Source organism: Tasmannia lanceolata, unplaced genomic scaffold (genome assembly GCF_043159265.1).
Source record: "Tasmannia lanceolata isolate RefF3 unplaced genomic scaffold, GAP_Taslan_0.1 ptg000015l, whole genome shotgun sequence".
Classification (NCBI taxonomy): Eukaryota; Viridiplantae; Streptophyta; class Magnoliopsida; order Canellales; family Winteraceae; genus Tasmannia; species Tasmannia lanceolata.
Window position 1 is genome coordinate 63,909,859 of NW_027518692.1, and position 18,095 is coordinate 63,927,953.

Sequence of the window (18,095 nt, forward strand, 5' to 3'; positions counted from 1 at the left end):
AGGAAAGTGGGGACTGGGGCTTGTAGCTCTCTTGTCGTCAGAGAAAATTACGGTGTAGATAAAATGACTAAAATACCCTCTCACGTGGAATTTGATTCACATGATGTACGTCCTTGCGAAATTTAGCAAGGCAGAGTAGTACTGGTGGGGTCACTTGCTCAATGATCTAGACCATTAATTTATGGATCCCGATCAAAAATCTACTCATTTGGACCAAATCTAATCCTTCAATTAATGGCCTGAAAGGACATCTACTACTTTTACTATGGAAGCAAAATGATAATTGACAAGGATATAAATGGCTAGAGCCTACTAATTGGACAGTTAGGATCATCCGGCTGTTGCAATTCCGCAATCTGGCCCACCAGATGGACGGACCGATTATCTGATTCTACCTCTGAATATATATATATATCTATGTATCGTGGTAATTGGCCATGAAACGAGTGATAATCCGCGTATTGTATTAAGCCATAGAAGTAATTTGAAATATGAATCCTTTATTCCCAAATGAGGGTAAGTTCGTTATTTCACCCCAGCCGAGTGGCACTTCCGTAGTTTCCTTCTAAAGTTCTAAGTCCCACTGCCGTGGCCAAAACGGATTCCAAGTCACGTGCTCTAGCTTGGGAAAACGTCGAAAAGAAAATTCCAAGCATCTGTCTCTTTCACATCTCTGTTCTCAGCCGTTGGATTGAAAAAAGTCCTCCCAGAGTCCCAGTCCTTACGAGATCTTGAACAGTAAGCTTTTTCAGTTTCTCTATACGCTTTGCTTCTCTACGGCACATGGTACAGGTGATCTGAGAGCCATTCATCTGGTGGGCCACTATAATTAACCAAAATGAAGGCAATCAAATGCTCCTAATTACCATTTAGAACTGGAATTTTGGGATTCATCTCTTTCGATGTAGATCGTTGCCAGTAGAGAACATGATTTGATGGTTCAGATAGTCCGATCACTGGTGTATTCTAAAGTCCATATTATGCATGCCACATCTTCTTACACAGGTATGCCATGGGGTATGTGGTGTTGGATAGTTTCAAAATACTTTCTTTTAGGGAATTTTTTCAAATATGCACTTCTTTCTGTGAAATGGTATTTCCATTCAAATTTTTCTCATTAATGGTATTTTGATTATTGAAAGGGAAATGATGAATCCAGTTCTTGATTCCGGCGATCGAAAAGTTATTATAAAAAGGGGAAGATAGTCTGATCCTTTAGTAGAGAAGAAAATGTAGAATAAGTGGCAATGTGACTTTGATTTTTGGGATCTATGCCTGCATATTTTACTTTCGGTGATGAATGCAAAAAGGTTGTAGTGATACAAAGTGTCGTTTGAAAACTAGATAATCTAGTTTCCCAAACTAGCCTCTTTTAATGATAACCGTAACGTGGTCCCCGTTATTTAGGGGAAGGTGTCTCCTAAAAGTCAAGAAATCGACGAATTTCAATTTGTCACCCCCCTAACACTACACCTGTGTTGGTGTTTTTAATTGCACCCTTTTTTAAGTTGGTGCCCCTTACATGACATTTCTCACTCCTAACTCCTAACTCCTAACTCTTAACTATTTTATTTTGCCACCATTAGTTTATTGTATCGGATAAGCTCTAACAAGGACATTATTCAAGATTCGAAGGCCTGACTTTTCAAAATGACTTGATACAAAAATATTTTAAGGCCAAACTTTTTCAAAAGCGTTTGTTACTTGTTAGAAAAATCATACAAGACTGAGAGATTGACTAGCAAGAAGTTCCGTGAACAAAAATAATCGACCCATACGGTCTCATCTAATGCACAGTGGCATATAGCCAAGGTTTTTAATTTCGGTTTCGGCCCTTGCCGAAATCCGATGCACAAGAAAAAATAATATTTTGTTCATTACAAAATTATTGCTGAAATTACTGAAATTTCAGGGGATAACATATTATTTTTAAAAAAATGAATTCTCGAAATTTCGGATTTCGCCATATATCGGTTTCTGTCTCAACCAAAATTTCGGTCCGAGGCAGAAATTTAAAACCATGGGCACAGTTGATCGGTTTATTTGGACTGCTGATGTGATGGGCCATCATAGTGAGTCCAGGTTTAGAAGCCGAAAAGAGATCTCATTTGCAAGATTTAGGCGTGCAAAAATAAAAATTTTAAAAGCCATCTTGAGAACTTCATTTATGTCATGCTTGATAAGATGTTTAGAACTATTTTATTTTTTCAAAAGATACGTTTTATTTCAATTTTTAATATTTTATTGATTTTTTAGAATAAAACATAAAAACTTTGAAAAAAAAAATACCATTTCAAATACCAGGAGAAGATAACATGAAGAGAAAGTTGAACTTAAATGATTTCATCTAGAGCTGCAACAGGATCGGCTTGGGCCGGGCTTTTCAAAACCCTAGCCCAACCTTGGATCCCAATATCTTACCCCTGGCCTTGAGTCAGGGCCTAAGAAACTTCAACCCAAGCATGCCCTGCTGGGCTCAACCCAGCCCTAGCGTGCCCTGATTGGCCTTGATTGGGCCGAGTTAGCCCTGATCTACCCTAGTGAAATATATCTATTATACATAGATCTTGGCCATCCATTTGAGGAGAACCTCATTGGCCAAGATCGATTCACCCAAAGGAAATGTTATCAGCATAGCCAAGTTTTTATAACAGCACAAACCAAGCTGTCTTTTCTTCTTTAATTAGCTTGTAAGAGCATTTTGGAAAATGTAATGAGTTTCTCAAGTACAAAAAGACAAGAAGGGTTGGTGTAAATATCAAAATATGGCCCGCCCTCAGGGTTGGAAAATTTGGCCCAGACCCTATTTGGGCTCGGGGCGGGTACTGGCTCACAGGGCCAAACTTGCACCCCTAATTTCATCTATAGACGTATGAATGAGAGATTTTATACGGTGCCCAAGCATGAAGTCCAGCGTAGGCGTTGCTATGGCCGCGGGAGCACCATATAATTTCTCTACAAATGAATGAGTTGGAAAAATGAGCAACTGCCTCTTCAGCTTTTATGATCGAATGGTTAGAAATGTTTGAACGAGATGATTTTTCAAGTTTTACCATCTGTGAATTGGAGGATCATTATCAAGGCATTGTTGACATCACGTGAAGGTTCTGATAGTTTATTTTCCACTAAAATTAGAAATTAATTTCTCGTAACCCCATCCTTTCTTTCCCATCTATTTCCTTCCATGACAATTGCTAATACTGTGTCTAGAGAGAGGGAGGGAGGTTCTTTTGCCTTTGCTTTCTGGCTAAGGCATGGCAGAATGTCATGTGTCACGACTCATGATTAGGTACCCATGAAACTCTAATGATGCATGTACACCAAAAATGGTGTGATATCTGTCCTGTGAAAACTCTGGTTAGAGATTGGCGAAAGTGATGACCAGCCTGGAATACAAGACTGACCCGTCACTTGTTATCTCTTTAAAAGAAAGAGTTTTAACAACTAACAACCCTCATGATTGCCTTAAAGAGTAGCTTAACTTTGAAGAGAATTGCCTCTACCTTTAGTACGCGGAAGGTAAGTAGTAATTGGGTGAATTCACAAGGCCCATAAAAAGCTCAATATTAGCTATTGTGAGTCCCAAAAGGGACTAAAGGGTTCCATTAAGAAAAGCTAAAAGCTAATATGTGTTGATTTTCCTAGTCCTTTTATCTTAGGCATGAGATGTTTAATTAGAATGAGATCAACGGTCTTGATTTCACATACATGTACCCCGGTTGGGACCCAAAAATTAGTCTCTTGACATTAATCCCGATTAGTCTGTTCACATTTCCCCTTCATTAGTAGCCCAGCTAAGGTAGGCAAAGGGGATGGATGAGTCATATTCATGAACGGTTAAGATCAAAGGATCGTGCCATATAATTTGCACGTGCCAAGTCTTCGCGTATGCTAACATTTGGTTTTTTAATTATTATTTTTTAACTGCTTTCAGCGTCTTTGCAGAGGCAACGAAAAACCCTAATTTATTTTTGGGACGGAGCATCTGGAAAGCCATGGCGAAGAACAAGGGCAAGAAGAAGAAAAACGGTGCTGTTTCCATGGAAATTTTGGCAGAGGCTCATGCAGATCTTCCTCAAGGTACGGTTCCTCTCTCCCTGTTTTTTTTTTTTTTTTTTGGCGAATTATAGACTCTATTTAGCGAAAATATCTTCAACATAATTTTTTCTTGTTACCTTTTGTCCACCTCAAAAGTGTCCAATGCCTCAAAATTTTGGAAGATATATGCATGGATCTAAATTTGTATCTGTACTTAAAAATTTGGATATGCTGCTTCGATTAGGGTTTTGCTAACCAGTGCCCTAAGGTACATTGGAAACTGAATTTTGCAATCATTTTACACATGCTTTCATACTTTTACACACGTTCTGATGAACAAGTCTCAAAACATTTGTAAAATTCAGTTTCCAATGCGCCTTGACGTTGTCTTTGTTCTTTTAAATGATTTCCTAACTCTCCTTTGCACATAGATACAGCAATGGACACATCAGAATTAACAACTTCGAACCCTGCTCTTGGAGTCGTGAAAAGGTCAGCCTACTAACCGTGAATTTTCTCTTCATATTGATGATTGTGCATATAACTTGGGCAGCTTCATTGGATTGAATTGTGGATTGTATATATTTTAGAGCTTTTTGGTAACTTCGTTAAAAACAGTAAAAAAAACCTACACAAAAGTCACAACCATGCTATTGACTTTCCACATCAATTTTTTTTCATTTTATAGCACTCTGGCATTTATACATAATAATCAACTGCAGAGAGCGTCTATACCGGTCATAAATGAGAAATTAGTTGATCTTATTTGGTTATCTGCATTTCCATTTCATTTCCCTTTAATCCATAAGATAAATCTAATTAAAATCATTGCCAATCATGATACCTTTTGCAATTCCATTTTTAAGTGAATTTTATGATTCATCTACACTTTCAAATAAGATTCAAGTCGAATTGCTAGTAATTTTTCATGAGATCGAATTGGATGTAGGACATGAATCGTGGCTTATGGATTTATCAACCATGACCTTGATCCTCTTTAAATGTAGAAAATATTCACACACAACAACATGGGCATATGGCTGTTCAAAAAAAAAGAAAAAGAAAAACATGGACATATGCATTGATCTTCTCTAAGGAAACATTGCATATGCAGTTTTATAATTTCTCCCGTTTATTTTGTGATTTTTTTAAAGCAGAAAGATCAAAAAGGGAATGCCCATGAAACGATCCAAGAACCTCAGGAAGCTTAAATCAATAGAGAAAGCTGTATGTAAAAGCGACATGTTGGAGGTGAAAATTTCAAAGAACAAGAGCAAAATGTTGAGAATTCAATCTGCAAAGTCTCTATATGACTAAAGGCCTCAATCCGAGTAAAGTTCTGTTGTCCTTAACTGTTGCTTGTGAACAATGTGCAAATGAAAGACAGCCCTTTTTGTAATTCTAGTAGCAGGTTTGTTCATATTGTTTGTTTGCAAGTAGGAATCTTAACCCTTTTTTGTCCTGAATGGCAAGTTTAATGCATTATGGTTTTGGTATCCTTCAAGATTTTTCGTCCGGCTGTGCTTGTGAGTTATATAAAATGAATTGGAATTATTTTTTTTCGTGTGTGAAAAAATCGTACCAAATGGCCTTAAATCTCTCAGTTTAGAACGAACTTTAGATGAACTTGAATGATTATCTTTATGTGCACCTCTGCCTCTGGTTCTCTGTAAAATAGCAGTTATATAAAATGAATTGGATCTTTCGCCGTATGACCCATCTATTGTGGTGCCTAATTGCTTCCTCTTGATAAATTTATTTTTACATTGAGAAAATAAGTAGAAAACAATGGGGACATGAAGACACACCATCAATAATAACTAGGGTTTGGAACTGGAATTTGGGGTTGACTCGGCGGAGTTAATAATGGGTAAGTTTAATTTTTTTGTCAAGTCGGAGAGTCAAATCAGCTTTTTTATTAACTTGGTAGGATCAAACTCAGACTCAGCCAAGCTAGTTAACTCTGGTGAGTCAATAATTTACTCTGTCGAGTTTCTGAACAGTGATATTGACAGTAACATGTTTAATGGTAATTTTTTGTAAGTTTTTATTTAGATGGTTATTATACATTTTTATGAGATTTAATTATCATGAAAATTTTCTAAAGGATTCAATAGCCGACCTAACTACTTTGGGACAAAGGCTTAGTTGACTTGAGTTGAGTTTAAAAAATGTGGCATAAGACATTTTCATTTATAAGTAATTTAATAGTTAAAGGAAACTTTACATTCATATGAGATGCTAAAGTTTTCTCATTTTCCATCATATATAGCATATATTAGTTTCTTTTTTGAATGGTTGCATATATTAGTTTCTTGTTTCTTGTTTCTTGTTTCTTGTTTTTAAATTAAACCCTCTTGAGGTCAGACCTTTTGAACTTTCTTTTCAACTTGAATATCTTAATCGAAGAAATTCAGTATTGTGTTGATGGGCATCCTATTCACTTGCAAGATCAGATGAGATGATGGTGAAGTGAATCGGTTGGCACGATCAGGGGTTAAAAGAACACGTTTGGAGGGTTTAAAGGACACGTTTGGAGCACTCGTGATGCCATTGTTTTTTCTTTGGTTCGCTTCTTTGTTTCTAAGTTAAACATATCATTGACTGTCATAGGTATTTTGGTCTTTTTACATTTCACTAATAAGCACATTTGGGTCTGTTTAAAAGTAAAAAACAAACCACCATGGGTATTTTGGTCACAAATTGATGGCGTGACCTGATCTACAAAATTCACTCAAATGTGACGACTCTATTTGCAAGTAGTCAAACAATAAGACTCTTTTTGCAAATGAAGCAAAGTAAAAGACTTCATTTGCACACACACACACACAAGAAGCGTGGAGCTGAACATTAGATCCACCAGTTTCTCATTCAATTTGAAAAGAAACCGGTCCATGATCGCTTATGTTCATCATTTCTTGAATCACTTAGGGCCCGTTTGGATGCAAATAAGGAATTGGAAATCCACAGATCTGGCAGTTTCCTCCACCCTCTTTGCTCCTCAACCTCTCCCCTCCAATAGGAATTGGAAATCCACAGATCGCTAATGTCTCTCTCTCTCTCCCTCTTTCCTCCACCCTCTTAAGCTGCCAGATCCATTCATTTTGTATTCAAAACTCAATTCCAAATCCAAATACAACATATGAGGTATCTAAACGGGCCCTTACATAATTTTTTATCTAAATGCATCTTTGAAAAGATTTCATGACAAGCATGAACTCCTTTGAAAAAATTCTTCTGGTGAATTTCTGAACTTGACCCCCTAATCCCCTAATGTTCCCTGAGATTATCTTCATTGAAGACTGAACATCGTTGTGTGCTCCCTCCTCTTGCACTTGCTGCTCCCTTGAGTCATAATTAACTGAAAAATCAAACTTCTTCACCACCCTGCCACCTCCTCAGATCTGCCCAATCACCCCTGTTCGTTTGAGATTATGAATACTGACTGTGAGTGCTAAACCTATTATTGGACTCAAATTTAAACGTAATTTTGAGTCCAATGATCAGTTTGGCGCTCACAATCGGCTGACATAATGTTAAACGAGCATGCTGCCAATCGCAGCATGTTCAACCCTTAATTGAGATGGGTATACTATCAACCTACTTTATGGGGGATTGAGCTTTAAGACATTGCTGCCAATCGCTTACATGTTCAACACTATCATACAGCCAATTTTTGGTTCGTACTTCACAATGAAGGTTATGTTGTATCTTATTCCTTGGAAATTAGGCACCAAACTTGCAGTAATTGTCCTTTTCCCTCAGAACCACCAACTCGAGACTAGCAAAATTACTCAAAAACCATCACATACTTAAAAGTCCCCAACGTAGGACAACAACTGATTCTCAGTCTTATATGTTCTTTCTTCATAAATAGATATTTCTTCAGAAAAAAAGAAGATACCGTGTAAAGGCAAGAAAGATGTGGACAACAGGTTTAAAAGAGCACCAAACCACGATCAGATTGGATAAAAATGGCTTCAGAAAATATGTTGGTCCCATTTAATTTGACTCTCGTTCACACCAGAGGGGGTTGCCATCCCTTGTCCAATTTTTTGGGACGCACCTTATGTCAATTATTTTCATAAATGGTTGCAAGTGCAAACTTGTGCTTTCAATGGATCCCCTATCGACAAAATAAACTGGCTAAAAGGAAAGAGCACATGTGAAGGCTCTATATATCCCTGGACAAGAAACCCAACCCCAAGATTAAGTTGAATCAACAATTTCGGCTAATATTCCAATGAGTGATTTGTCCAGATAAAAGTTCCCCGGTATATACTCAGGAAGTGAGAAAATATGGCTGAATTAGCTGATGGTTCGTGGTGCAAATAGGGAGTTTTGTAACTAGATCTTGCAGATCTTTGAGGATTACCATCAAACATTCTCAACAAAGGGAAAGTTGTTATACATTCTGCTACAAACAACGCATGGCCATATACATCCTTACGGGCCACCAAAAGCAGAGATCAGTTTGATACTAAAGTTCGATGATTGAAACAAAAAACTATGAGAACAAATGCCTCAATTAAGCTCAAATGCAAGGAATCAAAGCACAATGTCATTGTCAAATCGCCTATACAAAATTAAACTAAGAATCCCAACATAGAAACCGTCAATCCATCACTATCATAAAATACAAGTGGTTGCAAATCCATTTTCATTTCAACAACTAGTAACAGGGTTATTCCTGCTAATTACAGAAGAAACACCAGAAAAACATAATATTGAACAAACCGGGGAAAGGAACTCACATGATCAGTTTCCAGCATTAGGCAATGCAGCCATGAATGAATTGTAAGAAGACTCAAGATCGAAATGCAACTGCCTTGCCTGTTGCTCTGTCAGCTCGTCCGCTGCTCCCATCTTCGAGAGACGAGCTATCCATTCCTTCATCTTTGTCCTCCCCTCATAATCAGCTGGCAAGATGCTGAGTTTATTCAATGAGGCCGACAAGTCCGAAAGCAACGGGTGGACCTGGTCAACTGCCACCATATTCAACTTCAACGAGTCCATTGCCGTGATGAAATGCTGCACACACTCCGCAATGGTGGCAGCCGATGTCGTGGAAGTTGCAGCGGCGGCCCGATGCTCAATTGTGGCGGGGATGCCTGAGGTGACGAGGCGGTTGAGAGCCGCGGGGCAATCCATCCTGTAGGTATCCATGAAGCGCTCGATGCTAGGAATGGTGTCTTTGAGGGAGGACGTTAAGGTTTTGAATTGGGCAATGAGTTTGAGACATTCGGGCTCGTAATCCTTGGAGGAGATAATGTCGCGAACGTATGCCTTCTCGAGCTTCTCCGTTGCTTTGACGATAGTAAAGAGATCCGCAAAATTGTCATACATCTCACGCTCACGCTTGTCATTCCAGAGCTTTACTTCCATATTGCCTTCAATTTGGTAGCCAGAGATTTGTCCTCTTTCTCATTCGTGTAGAATGAACTGCAAATTAGAACAAGAAGATCAGATAAAGGTGGAGTTTTTCTAACCATCCAATAAGTGGAGACTAAAAGAAGAAATATCATTGTTTCAATAACAAAAATTATTAGTGTTTGTTATAAATATCCCATCTATCAGAAAATTTTCTAACCATCCAATACAGTTTTTTTCTCAATTAATCATGGTGATTAAAAATGGCCTTTCAACCAAAGTGATTGATATATCTAGCCTAACAGACCATTTTCTAATGGTTTAGTCTCTTAATAAACCTATGCCAAGACACTATTAATTGACATCTAATGCCACAATTTCCCAACTTGTATCAGTTCAACTTCAATTAGTTGTTCACATAAAACTGCAGTAGAACCTGGACCGAAAGAAACTTGTATCAACCATATCGCAAGGTTATGTTTAGGACAAATCATTGAGTTAGGGTTTATTTTCCATGGATAACAAAAATAAGAGCAAGGAAACCATATCAGTTAGTAAAGCATGCCACAAGTCTTCTTATAACTCTCTCATTTTGGACAAATGGAGCAATTTTTGCTCAATCAGCTGGCAGCAAAAAAGCTTCCGCAAACAACTAGGAAATTCTAAAGCAATCCCTTGGCAAAATCGTGCACATAAAACACAAGGAAGCCATAATCAAACTTGAATCCTATGTTACTTGGACATGGGTGCGGGTATCGGATACTGTGAGGATTTGGTACAGCGATCCTCCATGTTCCAAAACCTTAGGACAAGGATTCGGTAAGGATCCGAGATGTGAATGTGGGATATGAGTAATAATCATTTGAGAAAATGCTAATATAGTATAAACCAAATGTGATATAAATTTTAAAAAGCACACATATAGAGATACAACAAATCAGCAGGTCATTTCCTTTTTTTAGAAAAGAATAATTATATTAACAAGAAAACAAGATTAAAGGAACACTTTGGGCATAAGGACAACCCCAAATACAAAGATTCACTAAGTGCCCCCAATTAGATGAGACGATCCGCCAATTTGTTAGCACTTCTTGGGATTTGACAAAAAGAGAAAGATATATCTTTACACATCTCTTTAATCTCATCTATGTATTGACCTAATCTCCACGTGCAGTCTCCTTTGCTCATTGCCAGAAATAGTGTTGGAAGAGTCACCTTCTATCTCTAGATATCCCTCCACTTGGTTGAGAAAGATGCTAATGCCCCTATGAAGAACACGGAACGCCTTTTAGGACAGCAAAGGAGCAGATGATAGTGCCCTTAGAGTCCCTGGACACACCTCCTATCCCTGCCTTGCCAAGAAAGCACGCGCGCGCGCGCACACACTCTCTCTCTAACTTAGGATTCTCATTTACAGCTTAGGATTATTTTATTTTATTTTAGTATCAATTTGAAGCCTCTTAAGGATTCTTTTCACTCTTTTTTTGAATGGCAAAGCAATTCATTGATAAAAGACCGAGATGGTCAAAGAAATTACAGAAGAAAAAGAAAGACACAAATAATAAATGGCATCCACAACATCAAGATAAAAGCCTAGCTCAAGGCGGGAGGAAATCAAAAAGCCCCAAGCCCTCTTTGCAGACACCTTCCCTAGCAAGCTTGTCGGCTTCTCTATTTGCGGACCTTCTCAGATGCTGGTAAGAAATCCTGTGACCGCTTACTATGCCTTGGATCTCGACAAAGAAAGGAGCAAATCTCCAAGGGACATTCACTAAGCCAACGGATCACATTAAGAGAGTCCCCTTCAACCACTACCTTGTCCAAGGTTTCTCACTCCAGGAGCTTGATCCCTTGAAGGATGGCTAGCAACTCAGCTTCACTAGCATCTGCCACCCCTATAGGACCCGAAAAAGCCCAACTTAACGATCCCAAAACGACCTAAGAAGACCCCAAATACCTGACGGGACATGATTCTCCAAACTCGAGCCATCGAAATTGAGTTTTAAAAAACCGGAATCAGGCGGCTCCCAATCCCGCACTATCTTGGGATCCTGATCCGAGCTTAAAACAAATTCCCTCCACCCATGCCTAACATCGAAAGCGGACACAAATCTGAAGCGAGGCACAATCTTCACCCATGAGATCAAAAGAGCCACCACTTTGGTAAAAAGATATTCACAGCTCTTTGCCTGCCCTTTGAAGACCCGAGCATTTCTTTCTTTAACACCCAAATTGCTGCTAAGGAGGATACATTCCATAAAATTCCCCCCCTTTTCCTCCAAGGAACCAGAGACCAACTTTCCAATAGACACTAGTTTGGCCGGAAACACCCATGACCGCTAAAGCAAATTCCCCTCCACCCATGACTCCTAAGGATTCTAATGGTTCTCATTTCTTTATGAAAAGGAATATAAATAAAAAAACAAGATTTATGCTCAAAAGATGTTTTCTTTTGGTTATATATAAAAGACTAGTGCTTAAACAATAGTGGCAAAAGCAAAAGTAAAAAATGAGGATATGGATCAGACCTATCCGATAAGTATCTCACACAATTATCCCTACGATATCCTATTAATTCGCATACTCTACCCATTTTAAAGGATCCTATTTTCATGGCTTGAATCTTGAATTATAGTTTAATCAAATAATAAAAAGAAAAACATCAGATGTTCAAAAGATAGCAAATCGATCTTACCAATTTCACAAATTTTTTTTATAAAAAATCACTCCACAAACAAAAGTCGGATTAACTAATAGGTTGGAGGTTTGAGTGTTGATGCATATCAAAGATTCCTCCAAAGAACTCCATACCTTATAAAATCAACTCTTATTTTTTATACAAATGCATTTCCCAGACCTAATGTGACCATTCAACTCAAGTCCATTGAGCAAGAAAACTGAATTATGTCAAAAACAAGGGTTACGCCCATCAAAACTCAAGCTTATAATGCCAAAGAAAGCAAACCCATCAGCCAATTCCAACCAAAATACAAAACAAATAACTTGAAGAAAAAAAAGTTAAAAAGCACAGAAGTGTAGAATTGAATTATCTGAATAGCAATGTTTTCTTCAAAATAACTCCATAACCATAAGAAGTCAAAAAAAAATTTCACCAGAAAAGTCATTTTGCAGGCTTAATGTGATCGTGCAACTCAATTCAAGTAGAGTCTGTCCGGCTGTTTTACTAGGTTGGAGACTGGTAGCGAGTGAAGGGAAGTGGAAGTGGAAGTGAATGGAAGCAATAACCATGAAAAGCATGGGGTGCTTGGCTGACAAAGAAAACTGTCGCAAATGCAGAGCAGAATTGAAATGACAAGCATTTGGTTAGATGGAAATTGATGGAAAGTGGCCCCATATAGGTTAAATCCCATACATCTCATGGGGAAGCATGTGGCCATCAACAGGCCTAGTATGGGGCCTACACATGGTAGACCCCACACCTAATGTGGGATCCCAAAATAATGGACCCTCCAACTAAAGCGGGACCTAAATATATCATGAGGAAGTCAAGTGGCCATCCACACACCTAGTGTGGGGCACTATTTCAATGCAGATGCGGGTAAAAAAGCGGCCAATGCAAAACGCAGACAATAACATAGCCAAGGTAAAAGGGAGTCGAATCGGGGGAGTCCACGATGACGCAGGCTAGTTTTGAAACTATGGTATGGAGCCTACACATGGTAACCCCCACACCAAATGTGGGGTCCCAGCCTAATAGACCTTCAAACACTTAAAGTGGGCCCCACATGTGTTGGACCCCGTACACACATTACACAACTAGTGTGGCGCCCACACCTGGTAAAACCCATGCATAATGTGGGGACCCAAAATAATGCAGTTACTTTCAGGAGGGAAACGGTCATGTCGGGGGTAAAAGTGAACGGTAGGGAACCATGTAAACATTCCAATCTGAGCTTGGCTGACTTGTAATAAAAATGTTGGGAGTAATCATAATGCAGTAAGCAAGATTGTGATTACAAGATTACTCTAAGTCTTTGATACCTACTATAACTGAATAAAGGAATCAAACATTAGACAGAAACTACAAAAGAAGATCCACACATTAGATCAGCAAGAAATAAAAACAAAAACCCAAAGAATAGAGAAGCTGCTACAAATCTACATACCGAACAACAAATCAAGCTAGAAATGACACCAGAAATCAAACAAACGGGACACATAAGAAAGAAGAAAGATGCAAAACATCACAGTTAGCAACTGAAGAAAGAGGAAATAAAAAAATAACATAACATCTACATGAAATCCATAATCAAATCCAACTATACATGAAACCACAAATCAAATGTCGGCTATAGACCAAAAAACGGAAAACAAATAAAACATAAATGGAAAACGAAAAGAAACACGGCATCTTATAAAAAACGAGAATCAAATCAGGCTATAAACCACACAACAAATTAGACATCAACTAGAAACCCAAAAAAAAAAAACAGAGAGATAAATGCAATACATTTCCAGGGAAAGAAGAGAATAACTGCAGCATTTAAAAAAAAAAAAAAAAAGAACTGAGCAAATGCAACAAATCAACAATCCCTAAATTTTTATGCCTACTACTAATTTAGGGGGAAAAGGGGAAAAACATATCCCTAAATCTGCATACTAGTTGGAGAAGAAAATAAATATATAAATAAGCTTCTTCTAGAAATCCAAATCAAATCCGGCTATAAATGAAAGCACAAATAACACATCGGCCAGAAATCAATAAAAGGAGCTCTTCTCGACATGGTTTGTGTGTTCGGCAGGAAAGCTCTTCTCAACAGGATTCAGACAGTAGATTTTATGCGGAGCCGACAAACGCTTTTCATTGATCATGGTGCTCTTTGTGCTGAGGCGGGGGAACAATGGACCATATCTTTATCCATTGCAAAATGGCGCGGGGGTATGGAGCAAGTTGTTGGGAAGGTTTGGTATCTCACGTGGGTATTTCCATAAAGGCTTATTGATCTTCTAGAGGGTTGGTCTCTAAACCCCTGGAAAAAGAAGGGCAAGATCTTATGGAACGTCTCTATGTTGGCTACGCTGTGGGTTATCTAGAAAGAGAAAAATGCTCGAGCGTTCAAGGGCCTAGTGAAAAGCTCCTCTTACGTGTTCTTGAAAATTTATTGCCTAGACTATATTTTGGGTGAGGATCATCCCATCTTCCCGGTTCGTCTTTGCTTTCCACTTATGCTTTGTTTGGTTGCACAAAAGCTCGGCAGCCGTCAGAATTTGCTTGGATTTGGCATGCCATTCCATGTTTGGTTGCCAAAATAGCATTGGACTCCCTTTATTCCTTTGCATGTCTCCCATATAATAATTGTTTGTCTCTTTCTTGTCCCATTCTTACAAAAGCAAAGAATTATGGTTGAATTTTCTAGGGAATGGTGCTCTCTCTTTTTCTCTCTTCACTATCCCTCCTCTCTCCCTATATTGGTAATGACACCCCCTAATTATTCTCCTACTCTTCGATTATATGCCGCGCAACCAAACACTACTACACAATTCTTCGAGGTAATTCTAGGCAAATCAAAATGCTTGTCTCCTCCCTTTGACTTCCTTATGGAATGGGTAGAGAGAAGTATTTCCACCTCAATCAGTATGAGTACTCCCATGCAAGAATGGAAGCAACCGGCCCATGGCCAATTAAAGCTCAATTTTAAACCGTCTCTCTGCAAAGCAGGGGTAAGGCTGTGTACATCTAGCCCTCCCTAGAGCCCGCAATGGTGGGAGCCTCGTGCACTGGGCTCGCCGCCCCTTTTTTTTTTTTTTTTTGATGGCTTAAGCTTGGGCAATCCGAGTACTGTTGGTGTGCTTAGGGATGAGGAGGGGTTGGTGAGATGGCGCATTCAGGCCCCATTGGAGTAGTTGATTCCAGTGAGGCGGAGGTGCAAGTAGTTCATAAGGGAACTAAACTCTTCCATAGAGATTCCGCATGCAATGTGGTGGGGGAAGGAGACGCCCTCAATGTAACACTTTGGCTTCAGGGTTCTCTCCCCTTCCCTTGGAGATTTGCCCCACTCTTTGACGAGCTTAAGGACCTTTTCCGGGGTGTTTACATTGCATTTCAGTATGTTAGGAAGTCTGCAAATGGTGAAGCCGACTGTTTAGCAAGGGACGGGGCATCTAAGGAGGAGCTAGTGCTTTTTTATTTTCTTCCCCTCTCAGCTATCTTGTTATTCTCAGCTCTATTCACTCGGAGGTGGTTTTCTTTGTTCTTTTGTGCTTTGTTCTGTTATGATATTATGTACTGTGACCCCCTCGGTCTCCTGCTTTAACCGTTCCTCCTAAGAAAATCTTATAGCCATTCAAAAAAGAAAAAAAAAAGAAATCAATAAAAAGAGACACAGTACATGGCCCGGGAAACAACAATAAAAAAACGGAGGAACAGCTACAAATCCACAATCCCTAAATCTAAATATCTACAAACAATTTCGGGAGAAAAGGGCGGAAAATGTGGTTGTTACGTGTGATGCTGGTTGAGGGAAAATAGGGGAGTTTGTTAGGGTTGCTATTTTTATCTTTATTAGTATTTCATTATGCATAGAAGTCCTAGTGGTTATCTTATTGGAATTGTTGGTAGGCGTATTAGAGTCGGATTAGAGTCAGTAGGCGTATTGGAGTCGGATTAGAATCCTTCTCCTCTTTTCATTGTATTTTTCTCTTCTCTATTTAAGGAGTTGAGAAGTAGTAATAAGGGATATACCGAATATTTCCTCAAGTTTGAACTCATAGGAGGCTGACCCCCTCGAAGTGGTCTGTGTTTTTTCTTTCTTCTTTTTTTCACATAACAGTGGCAATGACAGAGAAGCATAACAGCAAAATAAACGAAAAAGAATGCCAACCACAACGAAGGATATGAAACAACCTATCAACTGAAACATTAAAAAAAAAGAAAAAAAAAAGGAATAAGAAATAGAATAAAAACAAGCACATACCAGTACCCCACGGAGAGTCGACGATGTACACGACGAGAGACGCTAGAAACGGGCGTTTCTTGCAAAAGCTAAAATCGAAACCCTGATAATGAATAAACAGGATGAACATCAGGCAACGATATGGACGGAGAAACCGTATCATTTGAGACTAGGGTTTCATGTTACACCGTTTCAGCCCTAGCGTGATACTTCGCTCCAGCGAAAATCGAAAGTATAAATTTTATGCCCCAGAGAGAGAGAGAGAGAGAGAGAGAGAGAGATTACCTTGACCAGACGGAGAAATCTGGTCCGATCTTCTCAAATCGTTCTGGAGGCGACAGGCACTGGAAAGGCCTAGGGTTAGGGAAGGGGAAAGATTAGATCGCGGAAGAGAGGAGAGAGAGAGAGAGGAGAGAGAGAGAGAGATTTTAATTTTTTTTTCTTTATGTGTGTAAAAAAATGCTAATGACAATTTAATCGTGGCTATTATTAAGTTCCTCTAAACGATAATTAATCGATAAGAGTTGCCTTAGGATTGCCCCAGTCAAGAATCGGACCATCTACCATTTGAGTCAAGGTTTTATATTTTAGTTTCGGTCATTGGCTAAACGAAAAAATTCCGGTTCCATTACGAAATTTCGGTCCAAATCTTATAAAATTATGAATACTTAGTACAAAATTACAGCCCAAATTCAATTTAGATTCTTGGTCACTATTTTTATTATTTATTTTTGTTGTTTTTTAAGAAATATTGTAAAGGTATCTGGTTGTTCTTCTCTTTCATGCAACTTTGATTTTTTTGGGAAATGATACCCGGCTCCTTCTCCCTCTCCCCCGAATGGTTTATGTGAGAATGGTTCACTGCTTGAGGATAAATTCACCTCCTTTAACGTTTTTCTTTGCCTCTATAACTTAGCGACATTTCTCTTCTTTTTTTTTAATATGAAAAGTTACATGTTTTTCATGTTTCAATTGAAACACTGATGAAATCTCAAAATTTCAGACGAAGTCATGTAAATTTCCAAATCCAAGTGGATTTCGTTTCCGTAACACCCCAAATCAAATTATTTTGGCTGAAACATTTAGTTTCTGTTGAAATTTAAAACTATCTCACTCCTGAAATCTACAGTTCCACAACCACGAAAGTTTTGTTTATCAAGTACAGAGTGAGTGTGACTATGGGTGAGGAGATAATTGGGAAGTGGCTGAAAAACAAGGAAAAGAAAAGCTCCACTTTGAAAAAACAAGGAAAAGTAAAACATATACTTGAGGTATTCTTTTGGGTCATATGAAGATTAAACTTACAAATGAACGGTTTGGACCAAACAAAGCCAAGCCCCATTTGTGTCAGGGAGATGTCATCATAAGAGCAGCCCATTTTCGTTTGACCCCACCTTAATCAAATAATCCTAGCCAGTTGATTCATCAAGCCTAGTCTAGTGTTCTACATAGAACAGCTAATTTATTGATTTTAAAGAAGATGATCAATTTTTGGGTAGCTAGGTTAGGATTGAACCTTTGACCTCTAGGTTGAAGAACAAAGCCTTAACCATTGAGTTAGAGGCTCAATATTGTTCATTGATGCGGAAACGGACTTCAAAAATTTTTTCTCTAGGATCCCCCAACCGGGCGCTTAATCACGTAGAATGCCGCGAAAGAGAACACAAAACAATGACATGGAAGACGATTGAGAACCCTGAGGGGGTTTGTACGTACACCACTAAGGTGCTTGTAACTATTCACCCGTTAGGTCTTAGTCCGACGAAGATGGAA

At 38.7% G+C, this 18,095-nt stretch overlaps 1 protein-coding gene and 1 pseudogene across 5 annotated transcripts; one reads left to right on the forward strand and one right to left on the reverse strand.

The window, feature by feature from the left end:
* Positions 1–3,883: 3,883 nt before the first annotated feature.
* LOC143846530 (uncharacterized) lies at positions 3,884–5,536 on the forward strand. 4 transcript variants are annotated; one of them, XM_077354985.1, is made up of 3 exons: positions 3,884–4,080; positions 4,476–4,530; positions 5,193–5,536. In XM_077354985.1, the coding sequence occupies exons 1-3, from the start codon at positions 3,996–3,998 to the stop codon at positions 5,353–5,355; spliced, it is 303 nt and encodes a 100-aa protein (XP_077211100.1). In that variant the 5' UTR covers positions 3,884–3,995; the 3' UTR covers positions 5,356–5,536. The 4 variants fall into 4 exon arrangements, with proteins under 4 accessions (XP_077211100.1, XP_077211101.1, XP_077211098.1 ...); XM_077354986.1 differs by having other exon boundaries at positions 3,889–4,080; positions 5,196–5,536; XM_077354983.1 differs by having other exon boundaries at positions 3,899–4,080; positions 4,470–4,530.
* Positions 5,537–8,546: 3,010 nt separating this feature from the next.
* LOC143846531 (vacuolar protein sorting-associated protein 28 homolog 2 pseudogene) lies at positions 8,547–16,866 on the reverse strand (annotated as a pseudogene). The gene is made up of 3 exons (XR_013234777.1): positions 16,608–16,866; positions 16,344–16,425; positions 8,547–9,480 (listed from the first exon to the last, which is right to left on the reverse strand). The product of XR_013234777.1 is annotated as a vacuolar protein sorting-associated protein 28 homolog 2 pseudogene (transcript).
* Between the last annotated feature and the right edge of the window lie 1,229 nt (positions 16,867–18,095).